This window comes from Falco cherrug, chromosome 6 (assembly GCF_023634085.1).
Source record: "Falco cherrug isolate bFalChe1 chromosome 6, bFalChe1.pri, whole genome shotgun sequence".
Taxonomy (NCBI): Eukaryota; Metazoa; Chordata; class Aves; order Falconiformes; family Falconidae; genus Falco; species Falco cherrug.
In genome coordinates this window covers 9,678,962-9,696,896 of record NC_073702.1, presented here as the reverse complement: position 1 = coordinate 9,696,896, position 17,935 = coordinate 9,678,962, and the positions used below count along the sequence as shown (strand labels likewise).

Below are 17,935 nucleotides of genomic sequence, written 5' to 3'. Positions count from 1 at the left end.
ATCTGGGCTGCTTTTCTTTTTCTTTTTAACATCTTTACAAGTAATTATCCCAGAAAAGGAGTGATTCTTTTTCTCTAGGGTAAGAGTACCTCATTAAACTCATTTAGTGTAAGGCACTCCTATTGCACAAGTGTGTATAAGATGTTAAAGAGGAAAAGGCCTCCCTCAAAATTCAAATTTCAGTAGTTAATTGTATGTCCTAAGTATTAAGGTGGAATTCTATTTAAGAATTTGATGATTGTGATTTAAAGCAAAATTAGGCAAGATACCATGGCTTATGTGATTTATTAGGGGTACATCTCTTTTGGAAAATAGCATTTTTGCATGTTGAGGGTGAAAGAACCTTTTGCTTGTCTATGTTTTATTATTAGCATGTGCACTAAGATTTTTGCTTTGCTTAAAATTTAGTAGTCTCCTTTAAAACAAAGTAGAAAAGTGACTCTCTTTAGTATGGTAATAAGTGGTGGAAAAGAAGTGAGGTAGCATTTCTGTATTTCCTTGAGATGTAGAAATTCAGTGTCAACTATTGCCATTCCAGTTCCTTGTAATACTTGTCTACTTACTGGACTATTTTTATTGGGGATTTTTTTGAGACTAAATCCAGTGATTTAGAGTTATGGTCTGAGGTGTTGCAAAATGCATAGTGGCAAAGTATCCATGGTCAAACAGCTAACTTTGGATTTTCTTTGTAATAGTATGTCATGTGAGTAGAAATAAACAAAGCATGACAGTAAAGAAGGTATTGATGGTGACTCTAATGATAAAAGTCACCTGAACATTCATGAAGTGCTGAAATTAAATACCATCCCCTGACCCACATTGGAATGTTGGTCCTTCTGCAACTTCCTTGAATGTAGTTAAAGGAAAATGCTAGTACCGACAAAGCATGTTATAAAGCACAAAGCAACTCTTTTATTTGTCCTTTTTTTTGAAAGGAAGGTGAATCGGAAAGCTTTTGCAAAGTAGTCTCTGGAGATATCAAAATGATAAACCAGCAGTGAAAGCCATTTTTTAAGACATCTTTCTGCCTGCCTGATTTTGTGTCTCTGCAAAGGAACTCTTAAGAATGGAGCTTGGCAGACACTGAGTAATATCTGGGTGAAACTTCTGTTAAGAAGATGAGATTATCTGGGGAGTACCTTTCAGGTTCAAAGCTAAAGTTTTTGGATACCTTACTGTCACTACTTACTCTTCTTTCAGTGTGGTTCCACGTATTTCATTTTATTCACAGCTTTGAAGGCAGTTCAATTACTTGCATGGTTCTGTATTTGTAAAACATTTCCTTTGATGTATAACCAAACAAGAGTCTTACATCAGTTTGTTGTTCCACAGAGGTGCTGATCCTTTGAGGCTGAGAGAATTAACTTCAGCTTTTCACTGGAATTTTTAGATATGAATGGAAAAGTTGTGCAAAATAGATTTTTTTTTTTTCTAAGTAAGAAGTTTTGCAAAAAGTCCCATTTATTTAATGCATAACTGCTTTAAGCAATGGGTATAGATAGTATAGTTCCGTTTTGAAGGGCTTAGTCTTTCATTAGCATTAAGAGCGCACTGGTGGCTTAGACTAGGTGGTTTTGCCCTGACACAGGGCAGGAATGCAGGGTTTCAGGTGGAGAACAGTAGCTTAAAGCATAGCTGTAGGTAGATAGATGCCAGGGAATTTTTGCAGTATTATCACTTGTGCTCTGTATATTTCAAAGTGTAACTGACCGGTGTGTCTGAATGGACAGTGTGCAAGGAAGGTACAGGAATTGTTTGTGCGTTTCAGAAGTATTTGAAAGGTGAAAGAAGTATTTAAAAGGCAGCTCTTCCCTGAAGTGTTTCTGATGGATAAATAAATACGTCATGATTTATGACTTACTGTCCAAAGTTGAGGAGAACCAAAGGAAGGAATCAGCTGAGTGATAGGCGATCTGGTGAAAGTATGACATAAAATAGCTTATTCAGATCTGTGGTGTGACTGTTTCAGAGATACTCAACACACCTTATTATAGTTTTCTTGGATAACAAGAAAAAAATAGTATTATGAGCAATATTTAGATGTCAAGGCCAGGATGAAAGCATAGGAAGTATTATTATTATTTTTTTTTAATTATTGTGGAAGTAATATTTTTTTCAGATAAAAAATACAGCAAACTACTGAATGAAAATGGTATGGAATTAAAAAAACCCAACAGTTTAGCTAATTAGGTAGGCTGGATATTATTAGTTATTTTTATTTTAATTTAATTTTTTTCCTAGGTCCTGTGCTGTTCCCCATGACATAATCATCTGGATAAATATTGTCTTTTTCTGACTCCTATTATGCCTTTTGCCCCATCCTCACTGCTTGGAACAAAGCTGATAAAACTCTTCTGCATTTACCTTACTAGCCTTGTGCATCGTTTTCAAGCTGTCTGCATAGACCTTTCTGCAGGCTTGAGGCTTAATGCAGACTTAGAACTGCAAGGGTGGCAATACCAGGTGTCCAAACCCGGAAACTAATAACAACCTCAGAAGTTTTATCTTTTGAGCATTGGGACTTTTTGGCATACTTTCAAGAAATTGCATGTATTGTGTTTAAGCTAAGGTTAAAGAACCCCATATACATTCTTCAGTCATGGGCTTAGTTTTTTTCTTTTTTTTTTTTTAAGGTTAGGTGAGGGGTGGTTTTTTTAGTGTTTTCATCTTTGTTTTAGTGGAGATAACATTTGCATTTAAAATTTGCAAGGATAAGCCTATTTGAAGTGCTTGCTGTTTCCACAGTTATTCTCAAACACTGCCTGAATTTTGCTGTTATAGCTGGAGTGCAGCTCATGTATGTTTTATTCTCACATTGTGCACAGGTGCTTATATTTCTACATGTTTTCTTTTTTTCCTTGATGATTTAGAAGTGCACTAGAAATAAAATAATTGGTCTCACTGTTGAACACTTTTCAAAGCCAAGAAAATACTGTGCATAATTTCCTTAACAAAGTCATAGTGAAGTTACTTTTTTGTTTTCTGTTTTTCTGATGTAATAGAAATAAAAGGCGGAAGAAAAAATCAAGATTGGTATTTGAAAATTTCAAAACTAGCATTGGCTTTTGCAATTATCCACTCAAAACCACCAGGGAAGAGTTGCAAAGAATACACTGAGCACCTTGCCAAAACTCTATCCAAACAAGACTTTGGATGGAAGTCAAAAGTTGAAGTGCTGGAAGCTGAAGTTCTTCGATTACGTCAGGAACTTCTTTTGAACAAGATCTGTCCGAGATTCTGCTTGGAAAATGGTAAGTTTCTCAAATAATTTCTGACTATGATGCAGTAGCAAGGAAACAAACAGGTACCTTTTCTTGTACCTAGATATGAGAGTCTTCAGTGTACAGCTTTCTATTTTTTCCAGAGCTCTGAAGTAGTAGAACACTTAATTCTTGTAATGGAATTGAGCTGAGAATTTGATGCTTACTCAGAACTTACATTTTAAACCTTCAGAATCGATTTCTCATATGGAATAATTCCACACAAAATTGTCAATACAAAATGTTACTTTATAACCTCAGAGATACTGGTTTTATGTAAGAGTATTGATGTACCCTATTTACATTTGGAACATGTCTTAAAGAAACACTGCATATTTTTTTTACCACTTTAAAGATTCCTAGAATTGCAATTTTAAGTCTAATGCACTGAAAGCAGGAATCCCTAATATTTATAATGGGAAGTTTGGGCAGGCGAAGAACAATATATCTGCTATTTCTGTTAATGTACTTAGACTATGGATACTGTGAATGTTTATTCTGACATATGATAAATTATTTTAAGTCTGGTATTGTAGGATTCAGGAAAGCTGTTAATTAAGTAATATGTGAAGAAAAAGAAAAAAGGAGCTCAAAGAGCACTTTCTGTGATGTGTACATGTGGAGTGAGTCATTCTCACTCGGAGATCAATGGCACAGGATGAGCTTGGAAATCAGGCAGTGGAGGATGTCTCCACGCTCTGGGGAGGTATTTCCCCTGGGAAGTGAAGATCAAAACGCTCTGGGATGAAGGAGAGAGACAGTTCATTGTTGATGTGATCTCTAAAATAAAAATGTATAGCTACTTTCTTCATGAACTGAGATTTGTAGATGGTTCCCTGATACAAAATTTGGTGAGGCTTTACTGGAATGCTTTTGTACTGAAACTTTATTGCCTTGTGAAAAGATTTCTAGATTCTAACTTTGATTGAGAAGGGTGATGTATTGGATTTTACCTAGGAGCTCTGATGTTTGGTTTGGTTTTTTGGTTTTTGTTTTTTTTTTTAGTAACAGACCTTTTTCTCTAGAGAAGTGATTTAATGACTATTCATACTTAATTATTTGTACTTCTGTTCTCTGCAACCTGTTCCAAACATTAAATTTATTTGAAAGTAACTTTCAAGCTGCTTTTTGCAGCACATGTCTTAATGTTGTAAAGAACTGATTGCATATGATGCATATGATCAGGAGAGATTTATTGACATCTAATGTCTGGAGAGGATATTCTAATTGTGGATTAAGTAGAATATACTGAACACCAGAAATTAAGTCAATTCATCTGCAGCAACTTCTGTATTACAAGTCCAGCTTTTTAAAGATTCTTTGCCCCCAAGCTATTGAACTAAGCAATACTGATATCTCACTTGCTAAAGGTCTTTTAATTGCAAGGTAGGCAGAGAAGAGCAGGTGTCCCTGGCAAATAACACCTTTTCCAAAGGATGTTGATTTTCATTGCCCTAGTCAGAATAAAGTTTGCTCACAGACCTAAAATATGATAATCTTGTCTAATTTTAGATGTCTACAGTTGCACTAAATTTTCTGTGCTTCATTATCTGTACAGGGAAATAGCACACTTAATCTACAATTTGTGGTTCACCTGACCCATTGCAATATCAACTAATATGGATATGGTGAATTATCCAAAAAAGACATCCCTCTCCATTCTATTAGAAGTAGACAGACTGGCTTAGAGAAAGTCCCATTATTCCCAAATCACTTCAGGAAGCTGCTCTTCATAGATCACTCTCTTTGTTTTCTATGATCTTAGCAGCCTGTTCAAACATACCTTGGGTAGCTGAACTAAGTCTCATTTTCAGTGTATCCAAACTTTAATTTCAATCTGTGTTTAGCTAATGGAATCATAAATAGTAGTGATAAGTACATGGTATCTGTAATCCTTCTATATTTCTTCAGTTTCTCCAGGGTACAAAACCAACACCCTTCTAATTTGAAGGATTAGTGTGTGGCTGCTTTTCTCTTCAAATGTTTGTGATTTATAAATATTTATGATTACAGTGTTGATAAATCTGTTACAGAAATCCTTTTGACATTTGAAATATTTATGGGAGTTCACATCAGCTTCACCTGCGTCACATGCTGTCCAAGAGGAGTAGGGCGTAATTTCTTTCGTCCCATTCAGTTTCTTGTAATCACTTGGGTGTATGAGAGCAAAAATATGTGGAAAATCTGAACTATTATCATAATTTCTATTTCTTCATACAGATTTTCCTTAACATTGAAAGGACACTTTCAAGCTCTTGGAGTCTAACTTTGAGACAGCTATTTTTTTGTGATATTTCTTTCTTTCAACTGTGAGGTGGGTTTTTTTTGTTTGTTTTTTCTTTTGTTTTTTCTCTCTGCTTAAACCTTGGTATGCAGTGTAACTCTTCTGATAATGGGTTTGCAACGTATGTTGTTTTGGAAATATTCTTCATCAGACAGAAGTAACTGCTGAATGAGCATTCGTAGTTACAGTTACATGGGAGACAAATGGTCAGTCTCTTGTTTTTGAGTAAAGAAAGATTGTTACTGATACCTGACAGGATATCTGTTGGTATGATGTGCACTCTTCTGGTGATTGAGTTGATGTGTGTGAATTGCAGAACACCTGTGGCTGACATTTAAAGGGAGATGGTGTTAGAAGCAAACCCTATCTGAAATAGGGGCCTCTCCACCGCTGGCAACATCTGCTCTGGGAAAAAAAAATTCCTCTCTTGTGTGTTGTGCCAGTTTTGAGATTTTTCAAGCCCATGGAGATTAGAAGCTAAAGGGTGGCTACTGCTGAGATAGGAAGGCACAAAGAGTTTGAATCTTAAATTGAGAGGAAAAGCGGTGTAAGTGGTCTTCCATCCTGTTCACCTGAAAGCTACTGTAGATCCATCAAGCCATTGTTAAGGTTTGTTGTTGATGATATATTGCCCAGGTTTACTACCTAATATCACACCAGAGAAATTCTCTTTAGGGCCAAGGCTTGTTCTTAGGACCAGGTAATCTACAGATATCATGGATCCTTTTCTTCCTCCACTCATTTCTCCAGTCTTGTTTTTGGAGTTGATGTTCTGCTTAAAACAATGTAACCTTGTAAAAGAATTCAGATCCTCAGCTTTTCTATGGCCTTCTTGTGTTCTGCTTAACAACTCAACAGATGCAAGAATACCAGGGTTTCACAAAATCCACCACTGGAAAATCTTGTGCAGTAGGGATCAGATATTGCATTTGTGTCTGCTGCTGCCTGTTGAGAGCTGAAGAGTTTTAAGTCCTTCAGGCAAGTTTCATTTTGCAGCTGTATCTTCCCTGCTCTGCTTTCTCACTCCCTGTTTGTAATAATAATAGTAGGTCTCTCAGAGGCTTCAGGAATGATTAGAGACTGCCCATGAAGTTATATTTCCCTGATGTGAGAAATTTGTGAGCTCTTTGAAGCTATGATGCTTGTTTTCCTTCTATATATAAAGTTGCACACAGTATTGGTGCAAGCACATGGAGGAGAAAGACCAAAGTATCCATTTTTAAAGATAATGTTGTCTAAATTATTTTTGTCCCACCTGACTAGTTTTTTGTCCTCAGAGACCCTAAAAAATTTTGGGGTTCCTTGCTTAGTGGGAGGAGCATGCTTTGCTACAGGTAAACTGTTTGATAATATGGGTTGTTACAGTTTAATGTGTTGTTCATAAAACTGCAGTGGTACATACTCACTGACTGTGCTGTGCCTGGAAGTTCCTTTTTTGACTTAATGTGCAGCTGTCTGTCTGAATACAAGGACACTGATATTCCTTTTACATGGTGGTGCTTTTGTCCGTACATTAGCCATCCAAAGAGGAGGAGAAGCAAATCTTTCTGTAATTGTCTGTTCATTATTTTTCACCTTGCCACTATTGTCCTGACAATTATGCCCATGGGTAGAAAAAAAAAAAAAAAAAATTCATACTCATCAAAGTTTCTTGCCTTTCGTTGATTTGGATTAAAATTTCACAGAAAGGAGGAGAGAAGCTCGTTGGTGTTATTCCAAGAATAAGAAAATATTTGAACAGTCTGTTGTCACTTGTCAGTTTGCTTTAGAGCTACATGAAAAGACAAAGGATCTTACAAAGCATTGATGAATTGATAGATTCATGGATTGAAGCACCTGTCCTCTGAGACAAATTCCTGAGCTGTTATCAGCTCATCAAGTCAACAATCGTATTGTTTCTTGGCAACCTTGTTTAAAGAGATCTGAAAAGCCTGCAGCTGTTACTCCATCCTAAGAAGGCATAAATGCAGTACTCTACCCTTTTTTGCCAAGCATGTATTTTAGGAATGACAGTTTAGAGGATAGATATTTATTGCCTTGGTTGCTTTAGGCTGATACTCTTGAAGGGTTCCAAATCAGTTATCCCAGGTATATGTTTAGCAAAACTTGTATCGAGTGTGTATTCTTTCTTCCTTAGCTTCACCTTCAATCTTGGTTCATATTATTCCCTTCTTACGCAGTGGATAGGAATTTACTGAACTGCTTGCTCCTTTAATTTTATTTTTTTTTTAAATCAGATTATTTTCCCTCTTGCTTTTTTAGAATTAGTTTATTCTTCCCTTTATAGGTGATTTACAGCAGAACTTCATCTGTCATGGCCTGAAGTCCCCTCCTGTGTTCTCAGCCTTCACAGTAGCATATGGCTGCCAGCCCACCCTACCATAGTGTGTCTGTGTGTTTTAGAGAAATGCTGAACTCTGAGTCGGAATGTCATTAGTGTGAATGTCTGATTTTTAACTTTGTCCTGAGGCTGTGTTTAACTTTTTGGGATACTGTCCCCTAAATTGCGCTTCCTATGTGAAGACATTTGAAGCAACTTGTATCTCTTTAGGGAATATGAGCCAGAGGCAAAAAGAATTTTGTATCTCCTGCTTCACTCCTTGTGAACTTGGTGGGTTTCTTGAGGCATTTAGTTCTAAATGTGGAAAAAGGGAGAAGTTTCTTTTGTAGATTAGTATGAATAAAGACACTTTAGTCTCTGTCATGGTTTACCCTCAGCCAGTAACTAAGTACCATGCAGCTGCTTGCCCCCCATCCCCCCTGGGTTGAATAAATAAAATAAAGTAACAATAATAATAACAACAATTACAGTAATAACAAGTATAATAATAAAAATCATAATGAAAAGGAGGGAGAAGAGAAGAGGAATAAAATCAAAGGGAGGGGAGAAAAGAAAACAAGTGATGCACAATACCACTGCTTGCCACTCACTGACTGATGCCTGGCCAGCCCCAGCCAACTCCCCCCAGTTTATATGCTTAGCATATTGTTCTACAGTATGGAATATCCCTTTGGTTAGTTCAGGTCAGCTGTCCTGGCTTTATCCCCTCCCAGTTTCTTGTGTCCCTCCAGCCTTCTTGTTGGCAAGGCCTGAGAAACTGAAAAGTCCCTGGCTTAGTATAAACGTTACCTAGAAAGAACTAAAAACATCAGTGTGCTATCAACAGTGTTCTCACACCGAATCCAAACTACAGCACTGCACCAGCTACTAAGAAAATTAACTCTGTCCCAGCTGAAACCAGGACACCCTCCTTTCTTCTTGCTGGAAGCTCCGACTTGCTGCAAAAGCAGAAGCATACAGAATTGGAACCAACTAGCTCATCAGCTGAAGTAAAAATGATTGTAAATGGTACACAACTCCAGTTTACTGGCAGCCTTGTTTTGGGCCGCACAATTCAGCTACCTCTTACCTTTGTACTTCACTGTAAGTCATGGCTTGGGTGTTTCTTGCTCAACAGGGAGAGGTACAAACTCTAGGTTAACTGCCCCAAAACTGGGCAGAAACTGAGCTTAAAGCCCCAGCATTTCCTTGGTAGGCAGAGAAGGGATCAGATAAGTCCTGGTGATGAAAGCAGGAAGAGTAATAGCCAGTCAAAGTCTTTTCGGAATAATTTGATTTCAGACCTCTGAAAGGGCAAAACTCTCCTCCATGATTTCAATAACCTAACTTGTGATGTTTCCTCGGCTGGCTTACATTAAAAGGAGCAGTGGCAGAACATAATTGTAAGCTCATTTTCAAAGAGCAATCTATCAGATGAATTCAGAAAGATCAGACCGAAACATAAACAGATTTCTCAGTGAATGTTTTGTGCAGCCTCATAAAGGATTCTTCCTCGTTAGTGGAGGGAGCAGCAGTCCAAATCAGACTGAATAATTATGATAAAAACATATTAGTCTATTAGGAGAAATTACTTCCCTCCCCAGAAAGAACATGAAATGATGTGAAATGTTTACAGCTCCCCTGAATAGCACTTAGCAAAGATTTTAGTTCCTATGGCACAGTAGCAAGGTAGAAGAATATAGGCTAGAACTTCCAAGTTATCATGGTGTATTTATCTGGAAGCTATTTATTCAGCTCAATGTGTTTGAATGAGCTGCTGTTACAGATTGCTGTGTACAGATTTCCCCCCCCCCCCCCCCCCATCCCTGGTATTTGTCAGGAAGCAAGGAATGCAAAAGAATGACAGTTGCAGTGCAATTGTCAGCCTCTGAGGGGTAGGTATCTTTTTGGCTTCTTTCTTTTTCTAGTTTCCTTTTTCCAAGGTGAGAAGATTCTCCACTGGGCAGCAGTCAACAGTTAGTTTGATGTTGCTGGGAAACAGATCTGATTATTTTTGTCTGGTGCTTAGGGATGTGATGTTTCTGCATAAAGAGATTCTTTTTCCTTCCCTCTGCCCACCTCATCTCCAATTGCGCACACGCACACGCACACACGCACACGCACACACGCACACGCGCGCTTTCTGTCCATACAGATCCATAAGGACAGCCCCATCTAAGTATCATCTCAGCATTTTCTCTAAGGCGTGATGGTGTCAGACAGTACTTCAAAAATGTACTGTCCTTTGACATCTTGAGTATGCTAGTATACTCCATGCTTCTGCCAGTGGTACTAGTGCAGGTAGACAGCATTGCAAGTAACGTCTCACAACCTAAAAAGTATTTTATTTTTCTAGGAGGGAAGTGAGGAATTGAGAACAGATACATGAGATGACAAAAATGGAGTTAAAATGTGTTTAGCACAGATTTATGGGAATATGGCTCTTGGAATATGATGATGAGATAAATCTGTTCTCCGTAATCGTAGCGACACAATGGGGAACTTTATGAAAGCTGAGGCCTTTTCAAGATAATTAAATAAGTTAATTTGCAATCTGGAAAAAGCACCAGCTGGAGTGTAATGATTCACTGAAATCTCACAGTACTGCTCCTTCCATGGATAACAGGTCTGTTTTGGTTGTGGAGACCTTCTCCCTTTGAAAGCAGATGCTGTCTCTCTTATCAGATGGCATTGCTACAGCTGTTCTAAGCACATACTTGGGGCAAAGGGACTTCAGAAGCCTCCTTTTCTTTCCAGGTTTCTGTATAAGGAGCCCATTCAGAGGCAAAACCAACCCAATTGTCCCAGTAAGGGAAAGGTTTTGTTGTTATTTTCTAAATTCCCTGTATAGGTTAAGTTCCTGATAAGACGCATACTGATTTTTAAGAATAAGTTTCATAAAAGCAAGTAGGATTCATGATTTAGTGTAGATTAATTTCCTTTCTTCTGGGTAACAGAACGATAATGTTGGGGAAAACTGAATGTGTATGGGAAAAACAGGTTAAGTGTGGCCATGGCAATTAGTATCCTCTTGCCTATAAGTCTACAGTGGGGAGCTAAGCATCAGTCAAATTTTTCTCTGGAAATACAGAATCACAGAATGGTTAAACTTGGAAGGGACCACTGGATGGCATCTTTTCCAACCCCCTTGTCAAGCAGGGCCACCTAGAGCCAGTTGTGCAGGACCATGTCCAGGCAACTTCTGAGTATCTCTAAGAATGGAGATTCCACCACCTTTTTGGGCAACCTTAACCTAACTCAAACTTATTGAGTTCCTCAAGCAGATTTCTGTTTGTGGGCTTCTGGATATATAAACAAAAAAGCCAAATATTTTTACCATGTTATATTCAAAAAAATAGATGTTTTTAGGAATGCACACCCTAGCTGATTTCTTAGGGAGTCTTCCTCATTTCAACCTTCAGCTCATAACAGTTGCACCCGGATCATTGCTGTCTGCATTGGCTGATACTTGTCTCTTAGCAAAGCTCAGTTTGTTGGACAATGTAAAGTGTTTTTAATAAAAATAGTACTTCTAGTTCAGTACTACCACTTTGGACAGGTAGTCTTCATAGGTAACATTAATTCACTTAATATTGTGAAATATGCCGTATCTAGCTTAGGACTCAAGTTTCAGTCATCTCATTGAGGTGGTCAATACTGTAAAGCATGTGTTAGGTCTTTGGTCGTGAAAGCTGTTTGATGAGCATTAACTGATCCAAATCTGTGTGTTTGTCACCTGATAATTCATCCTTCCATATCTGTACTGCAAGTATTCTTTAGTTGACTGGAACAACAAAAGAATTGTCCTGTCTACAGAAATCCCCTAAAAATGAATGTGTATATCTCCCAAATCTTTCTCAGTTTTTACTGATTTCTAAACATTTAGATGCTTTATGTAAGCAAATTCCCTAATAAATTGAAGTATATGCTTCTAAGCCTTCCGAGAAGCATTTAAATCCTGGCATTGAACAATTAATTTGATAATTTTAGATACTCAGTCCTGTGTTCATTTCTGTGAAGTTATTCCTAAATGTGACAAAATATGTCAGCATGAAATACCTTAGCTTTAAACAGAAGAGCTTTCTCTTCCAAGCTGGTTATAAAAAAAACATGGAAATGCAGAAGCAAAGAGTGGGATATGCAGCTTCTAAAATTTCTCCATTTTGAGAATCCTGGAAGCTTTTTATTTTCTTTTCATTATTTCAAAACGTTCAAATTTATGAACATTGTGCTTTGACATATAGAGAAGTTTGGCTTCGTTCCAGATCAGGACAACAATGGTGTGCTAAACACGTAGGAGTTCATGAGGGAGGAGAGCGCTGTTTTTTCTCAACCAGCCAGCTTGGTTAGTAGTGAAAACAGTAGAACAGAGATATGCTTGATGCAGAAAGGGTAAAGAAAACAGTTAGTGTGTGTAAGGAGGTTTTTTTAAAGAAGGAATAAACTTAATTCATCATTCATGGAAAGTGCACTTGCAACAAACTAATCAATGAAGATTAAATGAAGAATAACTGAGTCCTAAAAAATTCAGAAGTGGAGAAGTGAACACAACAGGAAAAATATGAATTATTTCACATATGTTTTTATTTCCTTTTAGAATTTATTGACTGAACACCTACTTGGAAAGCAGAATGCAGTATTAGTGAAGAGGTTTCTAATGTTGTCTCCTTTGTAATTGTCTTTCTTTTAGAAGTGGAACTGAGCCTATCCATTGTAACTGAGTTTTAAGAGAACTTTAAATGTCTGTCATCGTTGGTGTTGATTTTCAAGTGATAATCCATGCATGTGGTCACAAAATGAGAAAATATAAACAATACCTAATGCTTGAAATGGAAATAATATTTTCTTTGCAGAATTCAAATCTTCATTTTGTTTCTTATATCTGCCACCTTCAAGCCCATTTTCTGTTCTGCAATCCCTGTTGATGGTGTAACTGCAGCTATATTAAGTTTTTCAAAAGTCATGAAGGCCATCTTATGATTCCACAGCAATTTCATCATTGAACTGGGACCCCTTCCTCAGGTTTGAACTACATAGAACATATGGGCCTCCTCGTTCAAACATTGTCCGATCTGTGGCAGCCAGTAGTGCAGGTGTCTGAGAAAGTATCTTCCACCACCCCTGGATGCTGCCACATGGGTATTGCAGATGCTGCCTCTCTTACTCTGCATTGGGTAGAGAACCCCTGTCTCTTCACAGCCCCAGGAATCCTTGTGACCATACTGCTGGCAGCAGGCACTTGGGAGGCAAAACGTGTTTTCCTGTCCTGATGAAGCAACCGGCTCTTCCTCCTCCCTTTGTTGTCCCTGAACTGAGTCTTGGTGTATTAAGGTGACTATTCAGAAGTGACAGAATTCATTTGGGACACGGGGTGGACTTTGGTGTTTGTGAGACCTCTGCTTCCTTAGGACTAGCTGAGAACTCCACACTCTAATCATAAGACTGATTGGCATCTTGCTCCGCCGATAAAAGCCTCTGTGTTCTGTGGTCCCACAGTTATATGTGCATTTGAGTTCTTACGCTTCATGGAAGTGCCTACAAACTTTGCTCACATACTGTCACCGTGTGCAAATCACTCCTCCCTTGAACCACTGCTGGTTTTCAGGCCAGACGCTTTCTGCAGTGGTGGGTATGTGTAGGGGGATGTCGGTTCTCAGCCTTTGCACTCCAAGGCTCTTCTTGTGACCATATCTTGCTTTGTCTGGGGACCATTCAGTTCTGATTTTCAGCTTAGTATCTTAATGTAGTAAGGAGCTACAGTCCTAAATAGGAATTAAGAGTTTAAATATTTTCTAAATCTGATGTGACATATTTAAGGAGGCTTTAAAATTGCTTATAACCAAATATTTCATTACCTACATAAAGGCATTGTAAAATTTTGTGGTTAATGTATCATGCACACTAAATTTTCCTATTTCTTGTTCCAGTGTATTTGTAGTCAAATGTTCTTGAAATTACTGTTTGAAAATTATTGTTAGTGTGAGGCAGGCATAATGCTGTTCCCTTTCTTTTTTTTTTTGTACTTGATAACCACATGGTGTGAACATCAAGACTGCTTTCTCATTTAAATAGTAGGTAAGTACAAAGTGATTAGTTTACCTTCTTTAAAAAAATAAATGATAAGCACTTTCTAGACATTTTGAGGGAAATAATGAGTATTTCCTGGTGGGTCATTTATTTCTTCTTTTAAAAAGACAACTTCCACCTCCCCCCAGATAACTAGAACATACAATTGAGTGAACATTTTTAAAGCATCTTGTATTATTCATTGAACTGGAAATGTGCTGCTAGTAGAGACTTACAGGGTTTTCTGGAAGCTCATCATGGGACAGGAGGTGGGGTCTCAATGAGTAGGAACCTAAGCATAAATGAAACATTGTCTCCTGCTGGTAGGAGTGTTTCATTGAATATGCTACTTGTATTTGGGGATGGTTAAGTTTGGCTCCTACAGATGTTTCTGTATTATTCTTCCCTTCCCTTCCCTTTTTCTTGTCTTTCCTTCTCCTTTCTTCCAGCTCTGCTTTTTTTTATTTTTTTTATTTTTTTATTCTCCCCTTCAACAAGATGATTGGAAAACATACATGTTTTCTGGCATTCGTTCTTGCTTTGCTTCTTTGACTCCTGGCATTAGACCCTCATGAGCAATTCTCATGTTGCCCCATGGATTTAAGAACAGGAACAAAATACCCACATAGTGAAACTCACAGTAGATGGATTCCCTAGAAGGGCTTATCTTCCTTAAACAGCACCAACACCAGCATTCAGGTTATTTTTTCTTTTGGAATTTCTTGCTCAAAAGCCTAGGGAGAGAAGACATGAAAGATTGATGCCTTTTTTTGTTAGTCAGACCACGGGAAGTGCATTTTGCCTCTTTGCTTGCTTTCCAAGTTTAGGTATGCAGGGCATTTGGGTACAGTGTTAATATAAAAAAAATCCTAGGCTGGCCTTAAAAGCTCTGCTTTCCGTACCTCCTGGAAATGTCGGTTGATTTCCCTACAGTTAGCCTTTCATTTTGAGTCAGCTGTTACCAGTCCTGTTCAATTTTGAGTATGTCTGAATGTTAAAGGTACAGAACTCAACAATAACAAACATGTTACTAGTTTTAATGTCAGTAGTAGTACCTTCATTGGATGATCTTGTATGTTCTCAGAGACTGAAGTAACAGGATTCAGTTTGAAACTATATTTAATGACATCTGTATAAACTTTTTTGAGTAATGTTTTGTTAGTGTACAGAATACTGTAGATTGCTGCCTAGTGATGTTTTCTGTGTTAAAAAGGCCTTTTTTTTAAAAAAAAAAAACAACTTGCCGTGAAATATAACATTTATTTCCATCAGGCCAAATCATCTATAAAAACTTCCAAAACATTAATTTAAGAATACAGACACAGAGGGCTATGGTATTGCTTTGGATCCTTGTGGAAAATATGAACAGTATGTGCAAATCTCTTAAGAGTGAGAGGAGAGGCAGTTTGTGGCGGTGCCCCAGTAAGCAGGGCACAGCCAGGAGTTGGTCAGATGGGGTTCTAGCCTTGCCTCATGGCACCAAGATGTTTACATGTGTTGATCTTGCATTTCACTGCTCTAATGTCTCTTGCTTAATTGTAATCTTTTGGCATAAGTAGCATGTAGCACAGAGGGAGTCTGTCACCTAGGACTGAATTTATGCTCAGAGGCACTGGTTTAAATGTATCTAATCTGTAAGATAGGATGAAGGAGATTCTACAATGGTGTATGACAATAATCTAATACTGTGAATGCAGTGCATACTTTGTATAATGTAGTTTGTGTGTCATTGAAGAAGATGGTGTGAGCTAAGTGGTGGCTGGAGACGTTTTTTATTCTGAATGTTATTCTTTGTTAAATAATAAAAAGCTTAAGTGTAATGTTCTGTTCAACTTTGACTCTGTTAGGATTCCTTACCTGACCTGTGAAGAAAGTGTAAGGAGTAAAGATGAGCTTAATAGATACAATTATAGTAGCAGAGCTTCACTGTCAAATCAGTCTGAGTTCTTGAGAATAAAAGTAGTGAAAACGTTTGGGGGACTAGAAATTTACATTCATTTCCATGCATGAAACACCTTGTTCACAAATATACCTCCTGAAAGTTTTTACTTTAATTTAAAAATGTCATTTTCTACAGCTAAATTCTAGTCATGGGAAGTTCTTGGGGAGCAAATATATGTATGTATTACATACATTTTCCATGGAAGCAAAAGGAGAAAGGATATATGATGCTTTGCATAAGAATGTCTTTAAATATTAGACAAATATTAACTTTCACATTTGTGTTTCAGGAAAACCAAACACCTCTGCTGAAACTCTTCTGGATCAGGAATATATAAACTCTATGAGTTACCCAAGCCAGCTAGAAGACTCTGGATGTGATGTCTGTAATGACTATGCATTTGATTCTTTAGGTATAGCTTCTGATTTTCACCAATCTGAGCATAATGTCAACACTTCTAAACATTGGTTGGAAGGAGTTCCCCCCGTGGGTCTTTGCTGTATTAGCACGGAGGAATCTCTGACTGCTCCAGTGCAGTTTTTGCAACATCTGCTTGAAATAAGAAAGCTGTCAGAAGGAAGAATTCTTCAAGCAGACTTCAAAGAGCTTGAGAATGATTCTTTCACCGTATGTGATTCAGTGTCTCGGTTGCTTGATGGACTGATTGTTTTTTATAACAGTCCTAAACTTCCAGTTTCAAATTTTATTACTGAAGCAGTTAGTGTTTTGATCAGTTTAATAACTGATACTAAATTATCTAATCATGTTTTGAAGAAGTGTTTCAAGAAGCTGGAAGAATTTAAGAAAAATCTAATTCAGATTATTTTAAGAAACAGCAGTGTCAATAGGGTAAGTTTAAAATATCTTCCATCTTTGTCACCCTATTTCAGTGTACTGTAATATTCTTCTGGTTTTATGCACTTTTAAATATTAGTTTGTCTTACTATATTTTGAGGAGTACTTCTCAGAGGTCTTTGTGATTGTTCCTTTTTGTGATATGAACAATAAATGCTCTAAAGCATTTGAAAAAGTTATTGCTTATGCATGCAAAATCTTCTAGTCTGTTCCTGAGTATTTAACAGTAAACAGTTAAAAAGGCAGATATGCCTCTGTTTTGGTTAGAGAGCATTCAGAAGGAAGTCTTCATACACTGAAGCTTTTCCAGGACTAAAGCTTTGTGTCCTTAATACCAGGGTGCTTTGTAGTTGTGTCACCATGGTGTGATACTTAGCTTTTAATTAGAGGTGTCCCTGGCCAGTGTTTTGAAAGAATGTGAACATCCATACCATTTGTGTGGTGTCAGGAATAGTCATGCAGGTGTGACTCCTTTTATTTTTTTGTGTGATTACAGGATACAGAACAAAGAAAACTTGAGCAGGCATTCATTAAGTATTTCTTCATAGTTGATGATGTTCAGTGTTTCCACCTATACCCCTCCTCTACCCGAATGGGAAATTAATAAATAATTAAAATAATGATAATTGAAGGAGAGCAACCAAGAGGTTATCCACAGAGGGATTACTTGTTGATTGGAAGAATCTGGTGAAGCTTAAGTGAGAGGTGTCACATATTTTTAAATGAGAAGTAATATCCTCATAGATCAAGGGTGTTTCAGTCTGCAAAGTGTTTTTATAAATCATTCAGGAAGGGTGGAGTATGTCCACATAATTTGTAAGTAGCATCTTTTCTCTGAATAACTTCTCTGGAACAGATGGCTTTTTATAAGATGTTTTATATCTTGTTCCACCAAAATATTGCCTTAACAGTCGTTCCTACCAGCAGCCATTACTTCAATCAAACAGATTCAAAGAGTTTAAAAATTGTATAAACCAATTATTAAGGGATAATCGTGGTAATTTCCAGATTTCTAGGGGAAAAAGGGAACATGTGTGTAGTTGCAATGTTTATAAAGATTTATTGAAAAATCCTTTTTAGAGGTTTGGTTTTCTTTAAACTGAATTGAATATGGAAATAAATATATAGTATTAATAATTGGTAGTGGAAATTGTGTAATGAATTCTTCATGTGCTGCATACCAGATATCTCCCGGGGACACTTTATGC

General features: G+C 37.3%; 1 protein-coding gene across 1 annotated transcript in view; it reads left to right on the top strand.

The window, feature by feature from the left end:
* MEI4 (meiotic double-stranded break formation protein 4) overlaps positions 1-17,935 on the top strand; it is an 82,756-nt gene that overhangs the window by 6,938 nt on the left and 57,883 nt on the right. The window contains exons 2-3 of the mRNA XM_055714989.1: positions 3,003-3,251; positions 16,162-16,721. Of these exons, the coding sequence (XP_055570964.1) occupies positions 3,003-3,251; positions 16,162-16,721 (809 nt within the window). The remainder of the gene's footprint in view (positions 1-3,002; positions 3,252-16,161; positions 16,722-17,935) is intronic.